This window comes from Vulpes lagopus, chromosome 6, assembly GCF_018345385.1.
Source record: "Vulpes lagopus strain Blue_001 chromosome 6, ASM1834538v1, whole genome shotgun sequence".
Taxonomy (NCBI): Eukaryota; Metazoa; Chordata; class Mammalia; order Carnivora; family Canidae; genus Vulpes; species Vulpes lagopus.
The window spans coordinates 84192003-84214222 of NC_054829.1; the positions used below are offsets into that span (position 1 = coordinate 84192003).

Here is a 22220-nt window from a genome sequence, read left to right on the forward strand (position 1 = left end):
TTTAAGCACAATCTTTTAAAAAAGCATGTGGGACTCACTTTTTTCCCCCTCTCCTAGCAATGTTCTAATTCACTTTTAGGTTACATACAGATAAGATTTGACGAAATAAAAATCAGTTGAGGAGACTTATTCACAGCACTTTTATATAACACTTTATGACTATGGTGTCATGCTTATTTTGAAAAATTATATAACCAACCAAACTCTGTTAAGCCTGAATCTGTATTGTGACTTAATGTAAAGGTACAGACTTTGTTTTGGTTTAAAAGGTTTTGTCAATTACTAGAATAGATCTGAATTAGCATTTGGCTTTATGATGGAAGTATAGTAATTGAGTTGAAAACTAAATTCCTAAGTCTTCACAGTGCCAAAAACGTAAGCTATATAGATATCCACAATAGTCTTCAACTAGGATTCAAATAAAGCTTTAGTGTTTTCCTAAAGTGGATGTCACCAATCATTAAGAAATTTAAAACATTTTTGTAATCAGAACTTGCACTAAAAATCCTATCCAATTAATTCGTGGTATACATACCACACTCTCTTTATTTTTAGTTCTATAGAAATGACATTATACTTTTAGATAAAATCACATCACTTGGATTCTTCAAGTCACCATTAAAATACCACCCAAAGTCTTTATGCACACAGGATCATACAGAGTAATCAAAAACAAAACAAAACAAAACAAAACAACAAAAGACGAAACCAAAAAACCAAATAGGGAAAAAGGACTTTTTGCAAAAGTTTTCCACAGTATCTTCAGATTTTTCCTCCCAAATCAAATTCTAACTGTGAGAAAGGGATGGAAGCCTTTCGGTTTTACTGTGAGTAACCGATCACCATGTGGTGATTTCCCGGCACATATAATCACACTTACGCCTTACTAGATAATTCCTACCTGGCAACCCTGCTTACATCGGCTGCTGATGACAGGCACACTGACCTGCAGGTTCTCAGGCAGCTCACTAACTGGCTGCTGTAGAAACAATGCCATGAGGAGAAAATAGAGAGCAGGGACATTAGTGTGTTTAGGAAGGAATGACTGAAGAACTGGGAAACCAGGAAAATGACAAGCGTCCCGGTTAATCTCCCTGACCGTCGATCTCCCGCCAGCACTCCTGCCCACATTGAATCCTAAGAGGAGAGGAAACGTAACAGTAAGTACAAGATGAGTAACTGATTGCCTTGCTGTATTAACAAAGAAAGGAGTAATTCAGTACATGTGACATTTCTACCCAGAATATCTGTATTAATACAGGCAATTAACTATTCTATTGTTGAATTAATCTTCCAGTTAAAAGTTCTACTTTACTATCTCTGATTTCAGCAAGCCTGTCTATTGGAGTACAGGTCTTGAAAAATACTTGAGACAATCAAATAGAAGAGGTAATGTAAATTCTCCTCATTAAAACAATGCCCTCGTGAGCTCTAAAATTTCCCTAAGAAGAAAATAAAATTCAAAATGTGGCCAAAAGTTAGGATATACAAAAATGTACCTTAAAAAACAGTAATTGCTATAATTATATTTAGCATGTAATTATAATTAACTATATTTAGTTAATATGTCATTTGTCCTGAAGATCATGTTAAACTAGTTGATTGCAAATTATGTACAAGTTTTGAGACAAGACAAAATAAAATGAATCCTTCCTCACAACATGATCCGTGATTCTGTTGGAAGGTTGCCCAGTGCTGGGACAGCAAATCTGAGCCTGCTGTGACTGTGGCTCTATCTGAATGAACATGCAGGGTTCTTCCTAGAAATACAGCTCTTCTAGGAAATGGTCAGTGCTTATGGATGTGGGTTACATAGCATCTGTCTTTCCGTCAATCCTGATCCTTTGGTTATGTAACTAATCAGGATACAACTACAACTTGAATATTTAGTCCTTTTGCCTCCCCATACCTAGTGCAATGCTTGGCACAGAATAAGTGTTGGCCAGTTTCAATGTAAAACTCATATGAAGAGCAACCAAGAGATGAAGGATTTTTACCCTGAAGCAATTTTTATTTCAAATGAATATTCATTTTTTTCTTACAATTTGTTTTTTTCTAGGATGAAGTGAGCACATATTTGCTACTATTTAAAATAATAAAAGAGAAGTTCGTCTAGCTAGCTTTTTAATAATTTCATCCTAAGCAACTGCTTACTGTGATGTGAATTAATGTTCTGAAGTTTTTTCTAATTAAAAAACTGCATAGCAATTTGCCAATCTTTCATATCATTTCTCAAACACAATAAATATGTGAGTTAGAAATTGCTATGATTATTTTTACATGGATGGAAATAAGTTTATGTGGAAAATATGCAATTTGTTCAAAGTCACAAAGCTGAAGAGTGGTGGCCCTAGGACTCCAGTAAGTATGTCTCTATTTTAGTAAGAGAGACTAAAGTAAGGAGACTCCAGCCCGATGTCTCTATTTTAGAGTTTGTAAAGTTACACTGTCTCCCTTGGCCTTCTTAAGGACACTGGCACATTTCTGAAAGACTGGCTACAGTGGGACACTGGTGGTTTTTGCTTATAGTGAATTCTAAGCTACAAAAAAAAGTCTTGAGTTTTAAGAAGTCAGAAGACATAAAGTAATAATTTTATACATTAAATAGGAAAATAAATTTTGAACAAATTACAGGTCCTAAATGAAAACTAGTACCAGCATTTATTTCCTTTCTAAATTCTCACATTCTACTTTTCCCTATAATTAATTTTAAGGAATACTTAGTATGTTACTAACAATTAAGATTCAAGTTAAAGCTATGTAGAAGGTATTTTATAAAGCAAAATTTGATAAAAACTAATAAATGTGAATAAAACATGCAAGAACAGGTTGCTCATCACATCAAATAGAATCAAATTATATATATATATATATAATATTATATATATCTGTCTACAAATATATATGTGTGTGTTATCACACAGATATTTAGGAAAATTAAATTGAATCAAATTTATATTAAACTTAAATTCCTAGATTTCTTTTTTAGAATAAGAGAAGCATATGCAATTTGTAAGCAGAATGAAGGACAAATAAATTCTAAGGCACGAAGTCAGGTAGGTCAGATACAGAAAAAGCATCTTTTTCTGATATTACTGAAGTGACACAGGTCAGACAAAAGAACAGGATTACCATTTAGAAGACAGCTACTTAGACACAATTATTATTGTCTGACTCAGGAACCTAATGCACTTAATAGTGTTACTTTCCTAGTTAGAGAAATCAATCCTTAATTTGTATTTATTAGGTTTATTTCCTATAAAGTATAACTTATGATAAAATACACATCTGCCAAAGGAGATGACACATGTTAAAAGACTTTGGCAAACCACAATGTGCTGTATGAATCTTAGGTGTTAACACTGCTGTGGGTGGTTTTGGCTCTTGATGAGAAACAGTGCTATCAATTAGTATTTAAAACTCTCACATTCAACAGAACACACATTCAGCAGAATTCACATTTATTGCTTACTCTCTAGCAGCTATCATTAAGGTCAACGAGTGAAATCTCTTGCTATCAAACTGTTTATAATAATGTTTGTAGGTTATATCCCTCTCCTAAGGTCATTGCAAAATAGTGAGACTTTTTAGATCATGAAAGTATATATATAATGATAATTTAGAATACATATTTGAAAGCCAACAATTTTCTTGAGAAATCATTTCACAGTGAATTCTTTTCTTCATTACAAAGTTTCTTCAGCCATTCTCCAATATGAAATAACAATAAAATAATCTTATGCTGTAAAATCTGTCTTCCTATCATTTTCCTTAATATTTGAGAAAGCAGTGTAGGCAACACCTAGGTACTGATGCTTTTACATTTTTTTTACAGATAAATTGCATATTCAATCTGGACTCCTAAATAACATGGGCAAATATGTATTTTTGATGCTTTATTCCAGACTACAATTACATAGCATTTTAAATGTAATGTTATAAAGAAATATATTTTCAAAATACTTGAATTAAAAATACCTTAAGAAAAAAAAAAAAATAAATAAAAAAAATAAAAAAAAAACAAAAAACAAAAAAAAAAAAATAAATAAAAATACCTTAAGAATTGAATGACTATAATTTTCAATAAAAACATTATTTTAAATATATATTTTCCAAAACAATGTCATAATGTGAACAGAAATATAGCAGTTCAAATGAATCTAACATAAGAAACTATAATTTTCTAATTTTACTTAAATGCTTAGTTCCATGTTAAAAATAGCATAGAACTAGCAAGCAGGTAATAGGGAACTTTGGCTGAAACTTCAAGCTCAGATCTTTGAGAGGCAATATAACTATTAAAAGCACAGTTTTATTGAATCTAATTGACCTGGATTCAATTTTTGACACTTCCTCACTGACAAGTGACTTCATCTGTATGCCTTGGTTTTCTCATTCTCTAAAATGGGTGTGATAGTATTTATACCTCTTGGGACTATTATGAAAATAAGTTATTGTGAAAATGAAAATGTTTAGTAACTGGCATAAAATTGGCACTCAAAATACTGATTGTTCTTAATTTAGTTTTTGATAATTTGCTAATTACCTACTTACAGATCAGAAAGGGAACTATAGAACAACAACAAAAAGAGAATAAGGAATTCTCTTGAGTTTTCACATTGTTTATATCCTGTGTCTGACTTTAGTTTGATTTGTAATTAAAAATGCCAAATTTGAAACTAAGTTTTTTATTCATTTGTTCACTCATTAAAATTCATAATTCTGGGGCACTTGAGTGGCTCAGTCAGTTAAGCATCTGCCTTCAGTTCTGGTCATGATCTTGGGGTCTTGGGATCAAGCCCTGAATCAGGCTCCCTACTCATCTGGGAGAGTCTGCTTCTCCGTCTCCCTCTGCCCCTCCCCCTGCTCGTGCTAGTGCTTGCTCTCAAATAAATAAAATCTTTAAAAAAAATAATTCATAATTCTTAATGATTGTCAGATAAATTGAAGAGTATATAAGCTTTGATAAGATTTTAAAAAAACAAACAAAATACAAGAAAGCTTATTTTTAAAGCAGCTGATGGTAAGTCCCATACCTAATACAGTTCCAATCTTATTAGTTAAGACAGAATCTGTCTGTTCCAGCCACCCTCCACCGCTGAGTCCTTCCTTAAATTTGATGAGGATAGACTGATTACTCAGTAGCACAACAAGAATCCTCATGGCTGCCGTAACTGTGGTGGAATGCAAGTGTTCTTCCATAAACATCATAATCCAGTCAAAACCCAGTGTCTTGACCAGTTCTTCACAAGCTCTATTTAAAGGCAGATGAATTCAGAAGAAAAAAACAGTACATTAATTTCAAGGATTAGTACTCAAAATTTCAAGAAAGACTAGTTTTGTTTGAAGATACTATAAGTTGCAGGGTTCAAAAAATCTATTAAAAGTCAGTAGCAGTTCTTCCTTTACTCTGATTTAACTAGTAATAGACACTGCTACCATCAAGTCTAAGAATATTTTACTTACTGCAAATTAATGCTTGTCTTTTCTTTAGATGTGTAAACTAGTTTTAACAAGATATCTAGAAGTCTGTTCCTCAAAAGTATAAGATTAGCAGACACAAGACCTCCAAACTCTTCTTCAGTTCCTACAATGAAAATATATATATTAAATTGCCTTAGTAGATAAACCAGTATAAAATACACAACATTGTTCTCGGAAATCTCACTGAAAAATACATTTTTTAGGAAATATTTCCTCTAGGAGTGCTTTCCACTAATGTGGACAAGCAGAAGCGTCTATTAACTACTTCTCTTTAGAATCTTGAAAATTGTTCATTACATTTGACATATCTAAAACAAGTAATAAAAGGATGTAAACCCTTTCTTAAATAATATTTGCCCCACCAATAGAGTGAAAACAGCCATGTGAATAAAAATATCGATCCAAATTCTTAATTGCCAGTTTCATTTTGAAGGATATAAATAAATTTACAAGATTTAAAAATGAAAAATAGGAAGCACAAACTACTCAATAAATTTGTAATGTATAAAAGAGAGATAAATAGAGCTACCCTATAACCCAGCAATTACACTACTGGGTATTTACCCCAAAGATACAGATGTAGTGAAACACCAGGACACCTGCACCCCAATGTTCATAGCAGCAATGTCTACAATAGCTAAACTGTGGAAGGAGCTGTGTTGTCCTTCAACAGATGAATGGATAAAGAAAAATGGAATATTATTCAGCCATCATAAAGGACGAATACCTAACATTTGCTTCGACATGGATGGGACTGGAGGATATTATGCTGAGTGAAGTAAGTCAATTGGAGAAGGACAACCCTATGGTTATACTCATACATGCAAATAGAAATAGTGAAAGGGATTATGAGAGGGAGACAAATCATGAGAGACTCCTAACTCTGGGAAGCAAAAAAAAGGGTTGCAGAAGGGGAGGTGGGCGGGGGATTGGGGTAACTGGCACTGAGGGCCCTGAGGGGGGCACTTGATGGGATGAGCCTGGGTGTTATACTATATGTTGGCAAATTGAACTTCAATAAAAACAAATGAAAAAAAATAAAGGAGACTTAGAATTAAATAGCATAGAAGAGAGGCAAAGGTACTCAAATGCACAAGAGAAAAGGGAAAAGAAAGGGAGGAAAGCAGAGAACTTATGGTTCTCAATGGATAGGACTGGAAGTACAAAGGACTGGGCATCCATGGCCCGGTGTTCCAGACCCAGGCCTGACAATGATGGGCTCTGGCTTGGTAAATCACAATCTCCAGGCCTTCCTTTATTCTAGAACTGAAGCTCAGGCTAAACTTGGACTTTCAATGGTCATTTGCTTTTATTTGTTTGGGCAAGGGATTCCTTTCATCCTTAAACATTGTTTTTTAAAATGCTAATTATGGGATCCCTGGGTGGCGCAGTGGTTTAGCGCCTGCCTTTGGCTCAGGGCGATCCTGGAGACCTGGTCCCACGTTGGGCTCCCAGTGCTTGGAGCCTGCTTCTCCCTCTGCCTATGTCTCTGCCTCTCTCTCTCTCTCTCTCTCTCTCTCTCTCTGTGTGTGTGTGGGACTATCATAAATAAATAAAAATTTAAAAAAAAAACTTTAAAATGCTAATTCTGTGCCTTAATCATTGGGAAGGGTGCTTCAAGTTTACCAAGGGAGATTCAAGATTCCCTTCTCTTCTTAGAGGTAAGACTGGTATTTTATAAACTGCTTTATTAAAAACATACCATACAATCTAAATTGAGATACAGAGAGCTTCCTTTCAATTATTCCTTTTCAGTAAAATGGTGATCCACCCAGAAGTGAAAAATTCTCCTTAGACGATTGATTGTTTGATTTTTCTCCTTAGATTTACATCTAGTTTTCTCACTGTTAGTTTTGCTTCCCCTAATTTTAAAATATAAAACAATAAAACTCTGAATTTCCAGCTTAACCTCTTCCCACTCAGACTGATGCTTTCTTCCATAGTGCACTACCCTTTTATGCTATTTTATTTTCCACTGATTATTATACTGATGTTCTGCATTATTTAAGCCATCTTCTTTTTTGTAGGTATATCCTGAATGTTGTATTAATTACTTCAAAGAATAAACTATGGTTTTAATTTTTTGGAACATCACATTGCAGTTAATATAGTCTTTTGTAAAATACTTTTTTTTCTTTTTTAAATAACATCTTTAATTAAAGTTTTTGCAAAGGTAAAATATTAAACTTAAGATAGGTCTTAGTACATCAAAATACTAAATTCTCTAATTGTATCCCAAGATGGTCTTTAAAATATAAGATCCTGTATATCACAGAAGAGCAACCTTGATCTGCAACTGTACAGAATGAATTTTACAAACATAATATACTTACGCCCTTACACATAACAGTATGTACAACAGCAGTTGACAATAGTAGCTCAGAACAGCAAAAGGATTAGCCCCTCCCCCAAAATTGTAGCCCTGACACATATTGGACCGATTTAAGGAACCGATTTAAGGAACCTGCTGTCCATGTCAAATAAACAGCAAATGCCCTATACTATCAAGACCAGTAATATACTTCTGATTTTTTCTATTATTTCAAATGGCAATGAAATGATGAGAATACCAGTCTGATTACCTGGCAGATCAACAGAAAAACTTAGTTTATACATTTCCACCACTGTGCTCTTCTCAAAGAAAATGTTATATTAGTTGTACTAACTGAATTCAATAGCCAGCAAGAAATATGGAGACTAGAGAAATACTTTTCATATATCTTTTTAATATTTGAAATAAACGTTATATATTTCCAAAGATTTTTTAAAGGGCTTTTGCTAATACCAATTTACTTGGCTTAGATTAATTAATTCAGAGCTAAGAAATAATCCTTGCAAATGGTAGAAAAATGTAGTGGTCAAAAAGCTTCCAGTGTTGGTCTGGATTATCTGGGTTCAAATGCAAGTAGTATGATCTCAGGTAAATTTCTTCTACTTAATCTTTCTGGGCCTCAGTTTCTTCCCTTGTAAAACTAGGATAACAATAATACTTATTTCATAGGATTGTTATAAGAATATAAAAAGCACTTAAACAGTGCATGGCAGATATTAGGTACTCAGTAAGTATTAACCATTGATTTTATCTTTAAGCTTCTCATCCACTGCTAATCTGCTTTATCAAAGAAATATCAACATTGTTCCAAATAAGTATAGGAGTAGATGAGTGGTCAGCAGCAGCCTTATGTTCCGCTATAATTTGCAGGAAATCCCAGGTTTAAGGAATTTAAAGAGACTCTTAAATCCCAGGATCTCTTTTGAAAAACATGATTATAACACTTTCTCTTCTTATTCATGAAGCACCAGAGAGGCTGTGTTCCAGGTGGTATAGCCAACGGAGGAAAACACCTTTGTGTGGTACTGATTCAACAGCATTGTTTCTCCACTGTCCAGGTGGATAGTGGTATAAGGAAAGTCATTTATGTGTTATGATTTAGGAATAATAGGATAATAATGGAAATAATGCCGACAAATATAAGATATTGTGAATTTAATTACAAGTTAATGTAAAAGGTTCTTTCAATGCTTTCCCAACAAATCTATCCTAGAATACATAAAAGGAAAAATATGGACCAGAAGGGGAAAAAATATGCACCAAATGAAGAAAGGTTAAAAAAGAAAAGTGGGGGTGCCTGGGTGACTTAGTTGGCTAAACATCCGGCTCTTGATTTTGCCTCACATCATGATCTCAGGGTACTGGGGTCAAGCCCCATGTCCTCAGACTCCACTTGCAGTGGGAGTCTGCTTGATACTTTCTTTCTCCCTCTCTCTGCTCCTCCCCCGATCATGGTCTCTAAAATAAATAAATCTTTAAAAAAAAAAAAAAAGTGGTTCTCATGGGCTCAGAATCCCACAACTTATGAAACTATTTTTATTTTTTATTTTTTAAACTATTTTTATTTTATACTTACATAAAATGATTCCAGTAAGTGTTTTTCCCTGACTACTAAATATTTCATAGGAAAATGAAAATAAGTTATATAGATGTAATTCATACTATCAAGTATCTGCGTTTCTGAAGAGATGTATATAAACTTTTAAAAATTAATATTCAAAAATCACATAGAATAGAGTTTGCTATTTAAAGGATCACTGCTATGAATCCTCTAAGACTTAATTAATTAATTCTATTTTTAATTTTTTTTACACAGTGATTTGACATCTATATATGTTATGCTATGTTCAACCACATGTGTAGGTAGCTACCATCTGTCACTATACAACATTTACAATATCACTGACTATTCTGTACCTTTCATCTCTGTGACTTTTCTTTTTTTTTTTACTGCTTTAAGAGTTTTGTTTTTTTTTTTTAATTTACTTACAATTAACATACAGTATTATAGGGGCACCTGAGCAGTTCGGTTGGTTGTGTCTGCCTTTGGCTCAGGTCATTATCCTGGGGTCCTGGAATCGAGCCCTGAATCAGGCTCTCTACACAGCTATGAATCTGCTTCTCCCTCTCCCTCTGTACCTCCCCACCCCTACTTGTGTGCTCTCTCTCTCTCAAATAAATAAATAAAACCTTTAAAAAAATAAAAACAAACATATTATATTAGTTTCAGTCACGATTCAACAATTCTATACATTTCTTAGTGCTCAAGTAAAGTGTACTTTTTTTTTTTAAGATTTTATTTATTTATTCATGAGAGACACACAGAGAGAGAAAAAAAGCAGAGACACAGGCAGAGGGAGAAGCAGGCTCCATGCGGGGAGCCCGATATAGGACTTGCTCCTGGGACTCCAGGATCATGCCCTGAGCCAAAGGCAGACACTCAACTGCTGAGCCACCCAGGCACCCATGGTAAGTGTACTCTTAATCTCCCTTATTTCACCCATCTCTCTACCCACCACCAGGAAAGATTTTAGTTTTTAAGTAGAATTCACACCCTATTAAGTTCCATAGGTAATTCTGTACTTTGTTTATTATATAGGCTTGACTTAACATAAATACATCTGTGAAAGACCATGAAAAGTAATGTAAGGAGAAAAGTAATATAATAGCATCACATATAATTATAAATTGTGCAAGAAAACAGGGCATAGCAATTAGTTTTCAAGCTCCAGACTGGACTCACCAGTATCAAGCTTCTCTTCATTGTTTATTTCCATAACTACAAATTTCTCACAAACTGCAAATGTTGGTAAAGTAGAAGAAATAAACTGGCCAAACCTTTAAAAACAAGAGAAAAGTTATGGATTTTAGGTTTTTTTCTCTCCCCAAACACAAAGAAATGAAAAAATAATACTTCTCGTTTTAACTAATCTTTTATAGACCTTTAAGAGATTGTGTAAATTTTACTTCCCCTAGGAACACTGTAATTAACATTATATGTTACAATATTTTAAAACATAGGATAAAATATATTTCTCCAGAAATGAGTCCTTTAATGCACTAACCCTTTAATGCATTTTAAAGAACTGAACAGTATGATCCAAATTAAAATGTCCTAACATTATCTATATGGATCCACTGTAGCCTGGTAATTAAGAACTTTGGTTTTAGAAACATGGGTAATGTTAAAATCCTGGCTCTACCAGTTTTTAATCTTGTTACTTGAGGCAGGTAACTTAACCTTTCTAGGTTTTAGTTTCTAAATTGGTAGATAAAAATAAAAACTTGATGGTTTCAGTGATAATTTTAGCAAAGTGATTATTATAGTTCCAGAATAAGATTTAAATAGTTACTGTTAAAAAACAAGCACTCTAATCTCCAAAATAATTTTCAAACTCCAGTTTTAAATCTGTTGCAAAGTTACAAAAATGTCCTTAAGGTAAATAAATGTAAAAAAAAAAAAAAAGCATGGTACACAGATTAGAGACTAGTCTATAGGGAATATTCTAATCAGTCAGCGTGGTTTTACCTGTGATACCTGGGCAAGTATGTGAAAAGTGATCAAATTGAGTTTAAGGAATTCTCTACTTGGATAATACTTTGGTTAGGCCGCATTTTCCTTCCATTTTAAGATGGGAATTACCATGTAGATATTAAAATTATTCTACAGACAACCTGTAAATATGCCTTAAGCCATTTCTCATTAGCTGCAAAATAATAAATCATATGAAAGGTTTGAATATACAAAAATAAAATCTCATTATCTGTTTGGGTGACAGAAAATAAATATATAAAAGAGATGGCATGCCCACTACAGGGGGCAGGGTAGGAGATTGTGCACAATTGGCACATACACTTGAGAAGTAGCAAGGCTTAGGGAAGATGCACCGAGAATTCGTATACTGAACACATTTAACGTCTAGGACGATCAATGTTGCTGGGCTCAGTCCTATATATTTTCTTATTCACTAGTGGCAACAACTGGTTTTGCTATATAAAGACAAGATACTGAGACATGCATATTTTTTATGCCTTACAAGTATCTGGAATATTAACATTACAGGTATGACACATGCATAAGAACCAATTACATTTGTCTCATTCACTTTAACCTCACTGATACTTTTAGTTAATAAACAGATACAGAAGTTTTCACTACCTGAGGAGATCATTGCTATTGGGAAAACCTTGCAGTAAGAAGCTCAGCACATTACTAATAGCAGCAATGGTAGGTTGGGATAAAGACATATCTCGAAGAGTCAGTAGCAACTTGGGAATTAGCTGGAATTCCCTCATTAATTTGGCATTCTTTGAAGCTTCACTGTAAGAGAAAGAACATTTTATATAGACCATGCTATCATCTCTTCTATTACTGAACAATTAACTCATGGATATTAACTGATACCTGGACTCGGTGAGTAGTTCAATAAAATGTTCAAATAAGGAAAGATGAAGTTCATATGGTGCATGGAGCCAAACCTACAATAAAAATAAAGAATAGTGGTACATTTAGGGTTAAAAAAACACCCCGAATGACTATCCAACAAACATACATGCAACACACAAACTCATTTCACTTATATAGTTGACTGAATATAACCACTTTATAAAATTTTATAATATTTTGTAATATTTGGCGAAGTCCTATAAAAATGCTAACACATAAGACTTCTGGTTCTATTTATAAAAGATTAATTGCTTAAAAAAAAAGATTAATTGCTATGGAAATTACCCTCCAAAACAACTGGAAAGGTAAGACGTATTGAAAAATCATCTGTAAATCAAGGACTGAATATTATTACTGAATACTGAACACAGCATACAGAATAGAATGAATACTGAATGCTGCATCCTGCAGACAAAGACTGAGTGACTGGAATCTCATGTGGAGTCCAAAACTGGAATCAATCACTGCAGTTGAGTATAACAAACAATTCCTGGAATTTATGAGTCTGAGACTAGTCTGTACCCCCACCAAAGAGCATGGAGACTTCCTAATATATAGTGAGTTCTAGAGGCCCTAGAAGTGAAATACCTGAGTAATGGGGCTAAATTAGTACTAAAGGTTACTCTAGGTCCACCCTAACAAATATTAAAAGTGTGACTCAAAAAGATAACTACAATGTTAAAGTTCAATACTTTTATAATGGAACACAACAAAATCTAGCACTTACTAATGTAAAATTTAGTATACAATCAAAAATTACCAAGAACACAAAGAAAAAGGAAAATATGATCCATAAGTAGGTAAAAAATCAATTACTATACATGGCCCAGAAATTACAGAGATGATAGAATTGTCAGGACTTTTATTTTTTTTAAAGATTTTCTTATTTATTCATGAGAGGCACACAGAGAGAGGCAGAGACACAGGCAGAGGGAGAAGCAGGCTCCATTCAGGGAGCCTGTTATGGGACTCAAACACAGGACCCTGGGATCATGACCTGAATCAAAGGCAGACGCTCAACCGCTGAGCCACCCAGGTGCCCCTATCAGGCCTTCTTAAAAGTTATTTAAAAAAATGCTCAAGGAGCACCTGGGTAGCTTAGTCAGTTAGGCAGCTGACCACTGATTTTGGCTTTAGTCATAGTCTCAGAGTCCCACAACAAGCTCTGTGCTCAGTGGGGAGTCAGCTTGAAGATTTCTCTCCCTCTTCCTTTGCCCCCTCCCCCAACTTGAGCATGCTCTCACTCTCTCTCAAATAAATAAATAAATCTTTTTTTTTAAAGCTCCATATGCTATAGAATATAACCAAAAATATGAACATGAGGAGGAAAAATAGAAAGCAATCAAAGATCCAAAATGAACTTCTACAGAGGAAAAGTAAAATATTTAAAGTGAAAACTATACTGGATGGGACTAACAGGAGACTGGATACTGCAGAAAATAATTCAGTGAGCTTGAAGACACAACAATAGAAACTATTCAAAATCAAGCATGAGAAAAGAACTAAAAAGAAATTACTAGATATAGCATAAGTGACTTGCGGGAAAATATCAAGCAATCTAAGACATATGTAATTGGAGTCCAGAAGAGACTGGGGGAAGGCACTAGGAAAAACAGCTGGAGAAATAATGGCTAAAAAATTTCTAATTTGATAAAAATGACAAACTCACAGATCTAGAAAAGTCAACAAATCCCAAAAGAAGAAAAAGAAAAGACAATGGAGTGACGGACATGTTTAAGGCATAAAAAGAATTTTTAAAAGTCAATTAGAATTCTATTCAAAAAATAAAAAATGAAGACTTTTTCAGATGGGATAATCGAAGGCCAGCAGACAGGCACCATGAAAAATGCTAAAGGTTTTCCAGTTAGAAGAATCATATAAGATGGAAATCAGGTACTACACAAAGGAATAAAAATGCCATGAATATTATATATGTGGGTAAGTATAAAATAATTTTTTAAATTTTCTTTAAAAGATAACTTGCTATTTATTTATTTATTTATTTATTTATTTATTTATTTATTTATTTATTTTTATTTATGATAGTCACAGAGAGATAGAGAGAGAGGCAGAGACACAGGCAGAGGGAGACAGCAGGCTCCATGCACCGGGAGCCCGATGTGGGATTCGATCCCAGATCTCCTGGATCGCGCCCTGGGCCAAAGGCAGGTGCCAAACCGCTGCGCCACCCAGGGATCCCGATAACTTGCTATTTAAACAAAAATACAGGGATCCCTGAGTGGCGCAGCGGTTTGGCGCCTGCCTTTGGCCCAGGGCGCGATCCTGGAGACCCGGGATCGAATCCCACGTCAGGCTCCCGGTGCATGGAGCCTGCTTCTCCCTCTGCCTGTGTCTCTGCCTCTCTCTCTCTCTGTGACTATCATAAATAAATAAAAATTAAAAAAAAATTTATAAACAAAAATACAGAATGTATTATGGAGATCATAAGCATACAGAAATAAAATGTTGGACCATAACAGCACAAAGGACAGGATGAAAGAAATCGAAGTTTATCTTTGTAAGGTTTTTATGAGATAGGTAAAGTGGTATAATATACTTTGAAGACAGAATGAATTGTTATAAATGTATATTATAAATTTTAGAACAACCACTAAAAAGAAAATGCCTTAAATTCTATTACTATTATCTTATTTTTATCTGTCAGATGCTGTTTTAAAAATAGGGTGAATTAAGTATTTATAGACTATTATGTTTTGCATTAATTAGGAATGCTATATGATGCCATAAAATGAGAGAGGTAATTTAAAATGAAACAAAATATATTGAGCAACCAAATTTCTGATGTTTGTATAATAGATTTTTATCAGATACTTGAAACTAAAGATAACCCATGATTTAAACATATCAATTTCCAGATAAAAAAAAAAAAAGCCAGGCTTGATTAAGTAGGTCTCCTTAGTACTCCTGTAATTCTCTCTGCATACCTTTATCTCTATACTTTTACACATTTTTATTGGTCTATTTATTTGCTCTTCTCTTCTAATGGACTTCTTTATTTTTGCATCATTAACACCAACAGGATGCCTAGTTCAAAGATGCTCAAAAGGTATTTTCTAAAAGAATGAGAGGTTTGTGTGTTACAATTTTGAATATCAGGTTGAGAAATGTATACTTTATTGTTTGGAAGGGAAATCATCAGAAGCTTTTGAATAATTAGTATGATTATGCTTTAAAAAGAATGAGGTCAAAAGATCTATGGATAGGTTGAGGGAAGGAGGAAAGAAGTGGTAGTTACCCTAGTAGGTAAGAGAAGAGTTGATCAGGGCTTGGGCTAGGATGTAAAAGTAGAAATAAGAAGGTAAACTATAGGAAATATGGAAGTATAGTCTATAGGACTTAATTTCAGACTGTTTATAAACAGGGAAGAAGAAGAAAGCTGATTTTTCAATTTCAAGCCTCGGTGACTAGGGAAATGGTTTTATTAACAGAAATACAGTTAGAAGGAAGAACTAATTTGGGGGAGGATGTTAAGTTCAGGTTAGGTGTTGCTGGGACATAAAAATGGAAATGTTGATCAAGAGATCAGAACTAAGTGGGGAATTTTTTTTTTTTTTTTTTTTTTTATGATAGTCACACACACAGAGAGAGAGAGAGAGAGAGGCAGAGACACAGGCAGAGGGAGAAGCAGGCTCCATGCACCGGGAGCCCGATGTGGGATTCGATCCCGGGTCTCCAGGATCGCGCCCTGGGCCAAAGGCAGGCGCTAAACCGCTGCACCACCCAGGGGTCCCCTAAGTGGGGAATTTAGATGCCAAGCTAGAGATTCAGATCTAGGGCTGAACTTTGTAGAGATGAGGCGGTGGGAAGAAAACAAAAGGGGATCCTTTTGTTACAGCCAGCAAACAGTTAGTACTAGACATCAATCTGGGTGGTAGGGATACAAATGAAGCCAGGATCTCTGCACACGTGAAGTCCACAGCCCTACAGGGGAGATATATACTGACATCAAGTGTATAGTATATAAAGTATATAGTGATGAGTTGTAAAGTACTGTGAATGGGAAGTTAAATGGAGAAGGGATATATGAGAGTAAGTGGTACCTATTAGAATTATTTAATGAATATATGTTTGCCTCTTATAATGCCAGAAAAAGCAGCAAATTAGCTATAGTTAGATAAAAGCCTTATACACCATTTCACTTCTACACTACTTGTAAACTGGAATACCCCTGGGGAGAAGAAACCCCATCACTATTCTATTTTTGTACTTTACCAATGACATTAACAGGAGCATCATAAAATTATAGAACTTAAACACATCCTAGAGACAAATTTTTTAATACTTAACTCTATCAACATGCAGAGTAAGACATGGATTCATTGACTGTATATTAACAATTAGTGTTCATATACATACTTCAAAATCACAAAGTAGATCCTGGAAGGCAGTTGAATTTGGAATAATGGAGGTCTCATGTCCACTATCAACAGTTCCCACCAAGGAAAACGTTAGATGGAGAATGTGGCTGTTAAGGAGGGAACGTTTCTTCTTAAGCAGCATTGCCAGCAACTAGAAGAAACAGTATCATATGCCCATTGATTAATCATATCATATATGCACGCGCACACACACACACACACACACACACACACACACACACGAACTCTATGTAAAGCAATTCCTAGAGACTTCCAAGCTGATTTCTAAATTTGTTTTTTTTTTTTTTTTTTTTTTTTTAATTTTTTTAAATTATGATAGTCACAGAGAGATAGAGAGAGGCAGAGACACAGGCAGAGGGAGAAGCAGGCTCCATGCACTGGGAGCCCGACGTGGGATTCGATCCCAGGTCTCCAGGATCGCGCCCTGGGCCAAAGGCAAGCGCCAAACCGCTGCGCCACCCAGGGATCCCCCAAGCTGATTTCTAAATTTTTATTATGACAATATAAAATTAGAGCAAATCTAATAAGCAGGGTCATCCCAACTACTCTATCATTAAAATATCTTCTACATAAATGCTTTCAATCCACACATATTTAATTTGTTGCCAACATGTACATACAACTTTTTTACTCTTTTTCTCCATTTTATTACATTTCACTACAAGGATTTTTCTTTTGCAACATAGTCTTCATAATTTCAAATTTAAAAGGTTGAATGGTAATCTCTGGAATGGATATAGAATTATTAGTCATCCTCATAATGTTGGAACATTTAGAGGGCTCGTGTATTTTCATGAAATGTGGTGAGCAATGCCACAATAATCATTTTGAAAGTTTTGCAAAATAGAACACTTACCAAAATAATGTGATTAAATCTACAGAAAACAAACAGTAAACAGTTTATTCACTAGCAATGAACTGCTGGCTATAGTAGGAGAAGGCATTCATACTTCATCTACACTAAAGAGATTAAATTTTACTCCAAATACTTGTTTCTTTTCTGACAAATAACTTTTTGCTTAAACCTAGTAGGTTGTGGATACATGAATACTGCATATTTTTAATCCCACTTGAGTTTTCAGGACTAGCAATGGCACAGGTATTATAGAGTGGTTCTCACCTCACCTAGGTAAGAGAGCGGGGGCGGGCGGTCAGTAAAAGATGACTGGATGTGGAGGGGAGAGACGAGGAAAACAAGGAACTCTCTCAATCTATCACCCATTTAGCAGCTAGCGTGGGCTGGCAATATGACCCTATTTCATTTCACTCCAATTTCCATAGAGAAAAAGAATTCTAAAGTAGCAAATAGATCTGAAATAACTGAATAACTGAAATAACAAAGCCTAATTCAAGAGTTTAGGAAACAAGATTTGATGAGATAAGATAAAAAGTTTGAGCCAAAATAAACAATTCACATTCTCACTTGAAATATATTACTTTTACTAAAAAACTACTGACCTTTAAAGTACATTTGGATGAAATAATTCTTCCAGAGTTTGAAAAAATATAAATAATAATGAAAATTAGATTTTTTTTTTCCCCCTAAACATGAAGTAATGTGAGAGTGAAGCTTTATGGTTACAAACCTGGTAGCCCTTGATTCTTTCCATTTCTTTGCTGGCTAGTGGGTTACTCTTGACAACACAAACCAGGGCCTTGACTGCTGCATATAGCCCTTCCACATCAGAAGCCATGGCCACCAGGCCCAGGATGGCTGCCGCTCCACCAATGTACTGCAAAGTAGTGGCAACAGGCTTAGGGACAAATGTTCTTACTCCTGATTAAAAGACAGTGAAAAATAATTAAATTCCCTATGTAAACAAGAACTGAATAAATCATCTTAAGAAATATTTAATTAATTTTAAATTATACTCTATCCTAAAATAAAAATTCTAAATAAAAATTCAAGGTCGGATGTGGAATGTAATAAATGCTAATGCCTACACTCAGAGACAAGGTGGGAGTAAAGGAGTGAGTAGAGAAGGGTTGGGGTTCAAGAGCAAGCTCAAAGGTTTTGACTGTGTAGCTTTGGACAGCATAAAGGCAAAGTATAGAGGCCCTGAGAATTCACTTCTGAGGTGAGTGAGGAGAATGCCTGACTAGGTACTGCTGGGGAATAAACTTGGGGAGGGTAACAGCCCTTGAGCTCTGAACTGGGGAATGGGTTGTGGATGTCATCCTGGCAAAGACCAAGTATTCCCAAGATGAGCCAAGCAAGGTACATCAGTAGCCATTACTCAAAACTTTCTAGTTATATAGTCTGAGTAACAGTACACCAGTGACAGTGACTCCAGAAGAGCATAAGCATGTGGAAACACAGCACTAGAACTCACTTCATGTCAACTAAAGAAACCTCACTTCTATGTTCCTAACTTTGCTTTTTTTTTCTAACCTTGCTTTTAAAAGAAAGCACTGTTTGAATGTCATTTGCCTACTAATCAAGATTGAGTTTTCCAAAAATAAAACTAATATGCATTTTATATTTCTATGTGCTTTGCAGTATCCATAATATTTGCATATATTATGGCACCAAATTTTGAAAACTACTTTCTGAAGTAATTAGGGCCAGTATTACTAGTTTATAGATCAGAAAGTTGAAGTCCAAAAAGCTCAAATGTCTGGTATAATGCCACACAGTTACAGAATAGAAGCAGGAACCTCAATCTTTGAACTCTTCACTCACTGATTTTTTTTTTTTTTTTACTATACCATGTGCTGTTATATTTTTGCAAAGGACATAGAGCAGAGCTCAGTAAATACTTGCTGAATTGAATAAAGAAAAACTAACATGTGCATTAGCATAAAGAAAACTGTTTTATAATGCAATGTGGTTAATGAAGAAAACCAAAGTTAGGATATGTACACATCACTGAGACAATAAAAACTGCCAAGGACTGATAAATACGTAGGATTCTGACTAACAGAACACTAACTTTTTATTAATCTAAAAAAGAACCAATATTAACGTACTTTAGATATATAATGGCTGGTTCTGAATTTTGGATGACATGACTGGATTATGTCTCAGGATTCTACCTAACCAAAAAAATCAACTCTTTTTAAGCACACATCAAGTACAAGGCTCTGTAGAATGTCCACCAGCTTTAACTTCTACTATAGTTGGAGTCACTGTTTATACTCCAGAGGTCTTATTTCTAGCTCATTTCCAAATAACAGATGCACTCACGAGTGCCACCACTGCTGCACCAAACCATGCAATAATCACCAATATTTCTAAATCTTTACATCTCTATCCCTAAATGTAGTGTGAATTTTACCTTGAAATTACACAGAAATATGTAGTCAGCACTCATTAGTGCTGACAAAATAGGGAAAAAGTTAATGGGATTTTTAAAAAGGTTATGATTTTTAAAGTTTACTGGAGTTTGAGATTGTTATTAATTTCTAAATATTGTAAGAACACTATAAAATATGAATGCAGTGAATGCAGATTCGAAGGCCAATAAAGGAGTCTGAAACAGTAAGGCAATCTGACTCACCCAAGTATCCAATCAGAGTAGCTCCAACTGTCCGTGCAGGTCCATTAAGGTGTCCTGCTGAGTTGTGTATCAATTTCACAGGAGTGGCATTCTCATGGGAAGAAATGCCTAACTGAAGAATAGGAAAGGGGAGAAAAATGTAACTATAGAAGAACAGTCTGAACATTTTGATTGGAAAAAAAAAACAAAAAACAAACACACGACCATGATTTGTAACATCATTTCTTTCTCTTATCAGAGTATTAAAAACATGGGCATTCATTTTTTTTTTAAGTGTGCAAGCTCTTCCTGTGGATAGAAAGTCAAGATAGTAAGTTAAGTACAATCTACTGAGATAAAGATGGTGAGGGGTTCATTGGAAATAGCTTCAGAGATCTTTCCAGATGAAATTCTGTCATGGATTTAAAGTTCTTAACACTAGCTGTCTCACGGTATTTCTGATCAGTGAACATAATATTAACTTTACTTCACATCCAAGTAAATGTCACATAAATTATTCAAGTGTTTATAGATAAAACATGCCTACAAAAGAGAAATGATAAGTTTTGCATATGTAGCACAAATATACACATAATGGGCTTTCAAAGCAAACACAATCCTAAAACTTTAATTCTATTGTTCCTTGTAGAACTAAATTTATCTATAGTTCATGTTCCTTGAAGGATGGTCCATGTACTTACAGACATATGCCTGCACAAGAGTTGTCAATACTTACTGTTCCCAAATCCTTTCCTCCCATTCTCTCGATTTCCTCCCTTGGGCTGTGCCTCCTCTAATCAGCCAGACAGCTTGCCAAGTTCACCTACAACTTCCACCTTGTTAGACCCACTGCTGGTCAGTCCTTAGTCCTAGTCTTTTCTGGACCAGAGACATTTGCCACAGTGAATTACTGATTTCTATCACATCAAACTCTCCTCGTTTTTCTCCTTTTCTTGCTGGCCGCTACTCCTCACTGTTTTTTGCTGGTTCTTCATCTCCATAGCTCCCCAGTACTAGATGTCCAGGTCTCAGTCTGGAACCTTTCTCTTCTCTAGCCACATCTATACTTAGATAAAAGCATCTAGCCTCCCGGCTTTAGATATCACTTCTGAACATCCATGGTTCAAACCTCTACCTCAAAGTCCAGATTCACATTTCCAATGGCTTTGAGATCTCCACTAAGATATCTAATATACTTCTCAAATTTCTCTAAAACATAGTTCTGAGTATTCTTCCCCAAAGTACTCTTCCAAAAGTTTTCTCCAAATCAGAAAAAGCAACCCTGTTTTCCTCAATGTTAGAGCAAAAAAAACTTGGAGTTATCCTTGATTTCTTTCTTTTCTTCATAATTCACACCCAATCTCCAAAAACTGTTGGCCTCATCTTTAAAATATACCTCAAATCTGATCATTTCTCATCATGGCCACTACTATCTTCCCAGGTGTCACCACCATTATAGTCATATGAATTATTATAAAACTGGTCTCCTTGTTTCTACCTTTGTCTGTTGTCCCCCTTCAGTCTATTCAAGGAAGGTCAGAGCCATCCTGGCTAACATTTCATTCATTAGGTCTGGAACCCAATAATGCTTCCCATCTCACTTGGCTCAAGCCAATGTCTCTACCACTGCCTATAAATCCAATACAGTCTAGTACCTGTTACCTATCTGAGTTCTTCTACGACCCAGGTCTTCTCTCATTTGCTCCAGCCTCGCCACCTCTACAGCATGCATGGACCTTCCTCAGGGCCTCAGCACTTATACCACTGGGACAATATCACCCATGCTGTGACTATATCCCATTCTGCATGTTCTCATGGCTTGCTGCCTCTCCTATTTCAAGTCTTCTCCAATTTCACCTTTAGAATGAGGCCTCCTACAACCATTCTATTTAGCACTATAAGTTGATCACTTTCTCCTTCCTTGCTTTATTCTCTGCACTCTTCACTTTCTAATATAACCTAAGATTAGGTCATTTCTTTAGTTATTATCATCTGTCTCTTCCACTACAATGTAAGAAACATAAAGGCAGGAATTTTCTCTATATCCACTTCTGTATCCTAAACAAAGCGGTACTTGG

At 35.0% G+C, this 22220-nt stretch overlaps 1 protein-coding gene across 9 annotated transcripts in view; it reads right to left on the bottom strand.

The window, feature by feature from the left end:
* WDFY3 (WD repeat and FYVE domain containing 3) overlaps nt 1-22220 on the bottom strand; it is a 271593-nt gene that overhangs the window by 81774 nt on the left and 167599 nt on the right. For 8 of the 9 annotated variants that reach the window (XM_041759517.1, XM_041759516.1, XM_041759518.1 and 5 more), the window contains 9 exons: nt 20164-20275; nt 18250-18440; nt 16641-16793; nt 12222-12295; nt 11976-12137; nt 10560-10654; nt 5467-5587; nt 5037-5254; nt 902-1137 (listed from right to left, as the gene is read on the bottom strand). In XM_041759517.1, the coding sequence (XP_041615451.1) occupies nt 902-1137; nt 5037-5254; nt 5467-5587; nt 10560-10654; nt 11976-12137; nt 12222-12295; nt 16641-16793; nt 18250-18440; nt 20164-20275 (1362 nt within the window). The remainder of the gene's footprint in view (nt 1-901; nt 1138-5036; nt 5255-5466; nt 5588-10559; nt 10655-11975; nt 12138-12221; nt 12296-16640; nt 16794-18249; nt 18441-20163; nt 20276-22220) is intronic. The other variant, XM_041759510.1, reaches the window with a different exon arrangement.